We start from the raw sequence: 8,151 nt of genomic DNA, 5'->3' as shown, positions 1-8,151 counted from the left end.
AAAAAAAGAAATTAAAGTACAAAGAACATAATTGTTATTGGAAATGGAACTTTATAAAGTTTAATTTGGGGTGTATTGATGTATGATTAAAAATGCAAAGGTACATGAGTGATGCATTCATCCCAGTTAGCAGTGCTTCTGTGGGATTAGCTTCTCCAGGAGAGCCTGGCTCTTGGCAAAGGGAATCCAAGGTAACCAACTTATTTGCATTTATTTTTTCTCTTTAAAAGTAATCATCAATTTAAATAAAGTTTTGATTTTATTTTAAATAAATTTAATTATTCTATTAGTTTCTATAGTTTTACTAAATTTACAATTAAATATCTATATTTTTAATTAAATTCTTACACTGCTTTTAAGTTTATAATTAGATTCTTTTCATGTCAAAAATGTTAAAATTAATAGAATATTTTTTCTAAAAATATGTGGCCAAACATTAAAATAGGTTCTTAATTATAGATACATTTAATTTACAGAGAAATATTTGTTTAACTATAACTTTTTGTACGAAGGATCTAATTAAAAAACTAAAATCAGTGTAAAAATCCAATTAAAAAAAATTAAAATAAAGAAGTTCAACACAATAAAATGGAACGAAAACAGAACAAACACATAAAGCAACAACCAAACAATCAAATAACATAACAACACCAAATTGTCACAAACAGGATATTATTAAAAAGAAAAAAGAAAGTAAATTAACATGCCTTAAAGATATCCTCTCTCCTGGTAAGGTCTGGTAGGACAACACCCAACAGCTTCAAGTAGTGTAGTGAATAGTGCCGTTTGCCCCCACAAATCGTGATTAATCGCCTTCGTGCTGATTCCCATAGCCAAGTCCTGACAATGGAAACATTAGTAATCGAATATGAAAAGGAAAATACAATACACACAGAAGATACACCAGAAGAGAACGAGGAATACATAGAGTATGAAGAGAAAGATGTAGAGGAGGGTATAGAAAAATGCAAACATAGTATAATAGGAAAGCTAATCACAGAAAAATTCATCAACCCAATATGATGCAGACTACTACGTACAACATCTGAAAAAAATTAGAAGGTTTCAGAATGGAAGAAATCAAGCCAAAACTGTACCAATTCTTCTTTCAAAAGAAAGCTGACATGAGGAGAGTGCTAAAAAGGGAACCTTGGACTTTCAAGAACTCATGACTACTGACCAGAAAGTGGGAAAGAAGAACCAACCCATCAGATATGGATTTTTCAAAAGCACAGATCAAACTTCAGATCTGGAATATGCCAAAACACTGCAAGACCACAATTTTGGGAAGGAAGATAGCCGCTTGAGTAGGATATGTCATTGACTACGAGTTATTTACAGCCAGCCCCGACAAAGGAAGTTTTATCAGAGCGACAATATGGATAAAACTAACGGAACCTATCAAGAAGGGCATACAGATGGGGAGCAAATAAGATGGCTAGACATGGGTGGACTTCAAATATGAAAGATTATCCACTTGCTGCTATTTTTGTGGAAGAATAGGACACGATGAAGCATCCTGCGAGAATGCAGAAGAAGTGGACAGTAGCTCAAAGACAAAGGGGTTGGGGCCCTAGATCCGATCAGAAATTACAGGAACCAAAATAGAACAAAAGGAACAAAAATAAATGGCACCAGAAAAGAACAATGCCCAGACAGAAAAAGAAAAAACACAGATAGAGAAAGGGAGTGTGCTGGAGCAAATGGCCAACCTAATAGTGAAAGAGACAAATAATCTATCAGAAGAAAAGGAAGCTGAAGTAACCAGGAAAGAGACGAAGAAAAAAGTAGAATAAGATGGGGGAGCAAATAAGATGGCTAGACATGGGTGGACTTCAAATATGAAAGATTATCCACTTGCTGCTATTTTTGTGGAAGAAAAGGACACGATGAAGCATCCTACGAGAATGCAGAAGAAGTGGACAGCAGCTCAAAGACAAAGGGGTTGGGGCCCTGGATCCGATCAGAAATTACAGGAACCAAAATAGAGCAAAAGGAACAAAAATAAATGGCACTAGGAAGGAACAATGCCTAGACAGAAAAAGAAAAAACTCAGATAGAGAAAGAAAGTGTGCTGGAGCAAATGGCCAACCTAACAGTGGAAGAGACAAAGAATCCATCATAAGAAAAGGAAGCTGAAGTAACCAGGAAAGAGACGAAGAAGAAAGCAGAAGAGCAAGAGAAGGTGCAAGAAGAAAGTAAAAACGTATAAAAAGTTAGGCAAGTTGACGGAGCAACAAAACAAAAAGAGATTGTAAAGGAGAAAACAGAAAGTGAAAAGAACACAAATGACAAAAGGAAGAAAAGAGAAAATAAAGAGGCTGCCCAAGTAGACCGTAAAAAAAGTGGAAGAGACTCGCAAGAACAAACCAAGCCAAACCCATAATACAAGCAAGCCAGAAACTGAATCAAAGAAAAGAAGAAATGAAGAGAAGGATGTCATGAAGTCTGATGAAGAGGAAAGTCCCAACAAAAAAGAGAACAAAATGGAGGAGAGGCAAAGGCTGCAAGGCAACAGCCCTGCCTAAACCAATGAAACTTATAAGTTGAAACTGCCATGGGCTTGGGAACCCATGGGCAGTGAGAGCCCTAAACAAGCTCTTAAAACAACAAACTTTCAACCTGGTGTTCCTAATAGAGACTAGGAGAAAAGTAGATGAATTAAATAGGATAAGAAACAGAGGAGGAATGATGAACATTGCAGGAGTTGACTGTTCCGGAAAAGGTAGAAGCAGAGCAGGGGGCCTTGCAGTTCTGTGGGATAATTCTATCCAGATTAATGTTTCTTCCATGTCCCTAAACCACATAGACATGGAGGTTAAAGCAGAAGAGAGTGAGCAGATTTGGAGAGTCACGGGCTTCTATGATAATCTAGAAACAACAAACAAACATGAATCATGGAATCTTTTGAACATCCTTGGACAAGCCCGAAACATGCCATGGCTTGTCTTTGGTGATTTCAATTAGGTTCATGAACAAAAGGAGAAGCAAGAAGGTTTACCAGTCACTTATACTCAGGTAAAATGATTTCAAAAGACTTTGCAGATCGACCAATTACTTGATTTGGATTTTGTAGGACACACCTTTACATGGTCGAACAACTAAACAGGAGCTGCAAACATTCAGGAAAGATTGGATAGGGCAGTGGCATCTATAGACTGGAAAGAAGCCTTCCTAAAAGCGATAGTACGACATCTCTAAAGATACCAATCTGATCACTGTCCCATTCTCATTGATGTAAAAGGAAAGACATTGAAGAGAAGAAAAAGGCCCAAACTATTCAAGTTCGAAGAGGTGTGGCTAGGGAACCCGGAATGCAAAGATGTGGTGAAAAGAGCATGGAATAGCAACTCAAATCAGATCAATAAAAGAATAGAGAATTGTGGAAGAGTCCTAACCGAATGGGGGTGAGCAAGTTTTGGAATAATCCTAAAGAAAATAAATGAGAAACAAAGAAGACTAGATAAGCTAATAGCTCCCACTCAAACCGAGGACACAGTGAAGGAAGTAAAGGAGATTCAAGTTGATTTAGATGACCTTCTGTGCCAAGAAGTTTGGTGGGCACAAAGATCCCGGGCTACTTGGCTAAAGTCCGGTGATAAAAATACCATATTTTCCATCAAGAAGCAGCCCAAAGAAAAAAGAGAAATCGGATTGAAAGAATCGCCGATAAGGCTGGAATTGTTTTTGAAGAGGAGGAAAAGATGAAAGAAATCATTGTTGACTTCTACAAAAACCTTTTCAGGGCAGAGAGCACATAAACTGTGGAATAGATGGCTGATGTAGTGAGGGGGAGAATATCACAAGAGGCGTTTAATGTGCTGGATAAAAAAATTCAGAAAAGAATATGTCAAATGAGCATTAAACCAGATGCACCCATCAAAGGCCCCAGGTCCGGATGGATTACCAGCTCTGTTCTACCAAAAAATGTGGAATGTAGTTGGAAAAGATACAACCAATTGGGTGCTAAATTATATTAATGAAGGAGGTGACCTATTAGAACTAAACAAGACTCACATATGCCTAATTCCCAAGACAAAGAATCTGAAGCACACAAGAGAATTTAGGCCAATCTCCTTATGCAATGTCATTTTCAAGATAGCAACGAAGACTATAGCCAATAGCTAAAGCTAGTCCTAATTAAAATTGTGGGTGATTTTCAAAGTGCTTTTGTTCTCAGGAGACTGATCACTGACAATGGGCTGATTGCTTTTGATATTTTCCATTTCATGAGGAAGAAGAAAACGGGAAGCAAAGGTTATGTGGGATTAAAACTGGACATGATAAAAGCCTATGATAGACTTGAATAGAATTTTTTGATAGATGTTCTCAGGGCCATGGGCTTCCCGGATTAATGGACAGAACTAATTGGAAGATTCATCAACTCAGTTTCTTTTTCAGTTCTCATAAACGGGACACCATCTAAGCAGTTCACCCTATCTAGGGGCATTAGATAGGGGGACCCGCTATTCCCCTATCTGTTTATCCTTGGTGCTGAAGTATTTTCAGGACTGCTTATAAAAGCTCAAGAAAGGAAGGCTATTTGAGGTATCAAGATTGCAAGACAAGCTCCAGAGATCTCTCACCTTTTCTTTGCGAACGATAGCATAATTTTTTTGAGAGCATCAGACCAAGACATAACAGAGATCAAGAACATCCTTCAATCCTACCAAATGGCTTATGGACAAAGAGTTAACTTGGACAAATCCGAACTCTCCTTTAGCCAAAATGTGCCTCCTTTCAGACAAAAGCTTATACAAGAATGGTTAGAGATAAGGTCAGTGGAGAATCACTCAAAATATTTGAGAATTCCAACCTTTGTGGGTAGGTCAAAGAAGTTTTGAAGCTTTCAACCAAGCACTCTTTGCCAAGCAAGGTTGGAGACTCATCAAGAATCTCGACTCTCTAGCTGCAAGGACCTTAAAGGCTAATATTTTAACAGAAAAAATTTTCTGAAGTTTGAAATTGGGTACATGCCTAGCTATACTTGGAGGAGCATTTGGTCTGCTAAGTGGGTTCTTGATTTAGGAGGGCTGTGGAGAATTGGTTTGGGCAGAACAACAAGAATTTGGAGTGACCCGTGGCTTCCTCATAAAAATGGTTTCAAAATCTGGAGTCCTTGCTCTAATTTTGATTAGGAAGTCATAGTGAAAAACCTCATCGATCAAGACTCATTAATATGGAAGGATGAGATAATTAAACAGACTTTCTTACAATTTAAGGTCGAGCAAATTCTAAAACTACCTCTTGACATTAACCAGCAAGAAGATTGCTACTATTGAAAATATTCTAGAATAGGAGAGTTTGAGGTTAAAAAGGCATACCATCTCATTAGGTCCCAACCCGAAAATTTAGCACAAGAAAACAATCCAAACTAGCGTCTGGACTTCTCTTGAAAAAAACTTTGAAAAACCAAAGCAAGCTAAAGGACTTTGAATTTTGTTTGGAGATTAATCTCACGTGCTTTACCCACAAAATCTAACCTGGAAAAAAGAGGAATCAGAGACATAAACCTTTGTTCCAAATGCTGAAAGGGAGAAGAGACAAATATTCACCTATTCAAAGACTGTCCTTGGACACAGATTCTGATTCTTATCACCTTTCAACCTGAGAACAGATCAAGAAACAAAACAATCAATAGGAAGGTGGATTGAAAAGATGCTGGGGAGAATCTATAAAGAATTCAGGGGTCTCTTCTTGGAGTGCCTCCATGGATTATGGTGGGAAAGGAACGAATTAATTTTTGAAGGCAAATTAATGGACATGCAGGAGATCATTGATATGGCATCATCCACGTTTCGGGAGCTTACCGGGCTCAGAGAAGCCTCTGCCGCGACATCCACAGAGCCACCTCCAGGTAGCAATAGTGTGTCGTCTTGCGAGCCACCACTGCCGAATCTCTACAAGCCCAATTTCGATGCATCTTGCACAGAAGAGGGAAAGGTTGGAGCAAGAGCAGTTATTAGAAACCATGAAGGAGTTATTATGCTGGCAGCTACATGGGATATTTCAACTACTTATTCGATAGAGGAGGCAGAAGTAATGGCATGTTTTTTGGGTTTGAATATGGCTTTGGAAGACTGTTTTTTTGACCTTTTGGTGGAAGGGGATAACATAAACGTAATCAGGGCTATAGAGAAAGATACCCCCTTCTTAAACAATCTTGGGCTTATAGTGTCAAATTGCAAAAGACTTTTGTATAGGTTTAAAAGTAGACAAATCTCTCATGTTAGGAGAGATGGTAATAGAGTTGCAAATAACTTAGCAAGATTAGCTCTATCCACACTAAATTGGGTGGAAGAGTCTCCATTAGTTGTAACCAATTTGGCCTTTTTTGGATATTATGGACCATCTCTAATTTTAATATATACTCCCTTTCAAAAAAAAAAAAAAACATAACAACACCAAATTTTATCCCATTGTCATTTTTGCCATTGTCTTCAACAACAAAAGAGATCCATACTCCTCCAGTCCTTGTAGCTAAGAAAAGATATATTGATAATTTCATGAATACATTTTCCTTTATTCTTGAACATCCTTCTACTCCTTTCCATTCAGATGATCGCAAATAAACACATCAACCACTTATTGTGCTCTTCCTTTCTATTTGTTACTTCTGTCCATCTTTAAAAATATTCCTTCAACGTTTCTGGAAAAGACCATTGTTTGCCAAAATTGGATATTTATGCACACCATACTTGCCAAGTAAATTCACGATAAAAAAACAAGTGATGAATATATTCAACATCCTTGTTACATAATACCCATACATTATCTTTCTAATTAACAATTTCGACCCGACTCAACATTTCCTTTGTATTCACCCTGCCTATGAAAACAAACTAAACAAACAACTCTACTCTTGGTGGAACTAACTCTTTTCAAATAGACCTAGTGAAATTGTAACTTGTTACGTCCTCCGAAAGCGTTTTTGCCTGTAACACCTGCACAAATGAGTTAGTAGAAAATACTCCTTGTCTATCAAGCTTTCATATAACTCTATCCTCTGTGCCATTCGCTAGCTTAACTGGCCTTAAAATATCATGTAATTGATTCACAAGTTTCAACTCCCATTGGAAAAGCTCTCTCCTCCATTAGAAGTTTCAAATTCTCTCTAACCCATCCCAAAATTTACATTCTCCTATGAAAAAAAAAATTTGAAAACTGATCTTTCAATGAACCACAACGTAGCCAGACATCCTCTCAGAACTGAGTTCTTCTTCCATCACTAACTTTCATAAACAAACCAGTAACCATCTTATCTTTTACTTGTTGCTTCCTAAATTGTTGTTGACAAATATCCTTCTATGAACCCCCTCTAGTAGGTAATTCCTGAAATGATAACAGCTCATTAAGATTTAGATCATTATAGGAACATACTACCTTTTTTCCACAACGGACACTCCTTTATAAACCGCCAGTACCACTTAAATAGAAGTGTTGTGTTATGAATCATTGCGTCCCTGACTCCAAACCCACCTAACATTTTAGAAGCCTGCACCACTTTTTACTTTACCAATGTTATACAATTCCTCCAATCTTCTTTACTCCATAAAAAAATCCTCTGTATTGAAATTATTTCCTCAGCAATAATCTTTGATATTTTATATAAAATCAAATAATATACCAGTAGACTATTTAATGCTGTTTTAATGATTACCAACTTACTAATTTTATTAAGTACCTTAGCTTTTTATAAACTGAACTTCTCCACTTTATTTGTTATTGATTTTCAAGTCTTGACTAATTTTAAGTTTGTTCCTAACGAGACTCCAAAATATTTATAAGAATCTAATTACAAATTTAATAAAATTATAAGGACTAACATAAATAATTAAACCTTTTAAATATACTACTTTATTTAAATTATCAGTTATGTAGAAACTAACTTTCTTTTAATCTAATTTCTTGACAGGGTTATCAATTTTGGACCATTACTGATGATAAAGGCTATTTCTCAATTACTAACATACTCCCTGGGGAATATAATCTCTACTCCTGGGTCAAAGGATACATTGGTGACTATAAATATGATAAAGTCATTAACATAACTTCAGGTAATAAACAAATTATTACTTTAGGCTTTTGAAAGCTTTTGTAATTAATTTATAAGTTCTTAAATAAAAAAAAAAATACAAAATAAGTTTTCCA

The 8,151-nt window shown here is 36.4% G+C and overlaps 1 protein-coding gene across 4 annotated transcripts in view; it reads left to right on the top strand.

The window, feature by feature from the left end:
- The window catches only part of LOC107607917 (rhamnogalacturonate lyase-like), a 23,467-nt gene that overhangs the window by 11,980 nt on the left and 3,336 nt on the right, over nt 1-8,151 (top strand). For all 4 annotated transcript variants that reach the window (XM_021106520.1, XM_021106521.1, XM_016309812.2 and 1 more), the window contains 2 exons: nt 101-191; nt 7,916-8,057. In XM_021106520.1, the coding sequence (XP_020962179.1) occupies nt 101-191; nt 7,916-8,057 (233 nt within the window). The remainder of the gene's footprint in view (nt 1-100; nt 192-7,915; nt 8,058-8,151) is intronic.

Source organism: Arachis ipaensis, chromosome B07 (assembly GCF_000816755.2).
Source record: "Arachis ipaensis cultivar K30076 chromosome B07, Araip1.1, whole genome shotgun sequence".
Taxonomy (NCBI): domain Eukaryota; kingdom Viridiplantae; phylum Streptophyta; class Magnoliopsida; order Fabales; family Fabaceae; genus Arachis; species Arachis ipaensis.
This window is presented reverse-complemented; position numbering and strand designations above follow the sequence as displayed.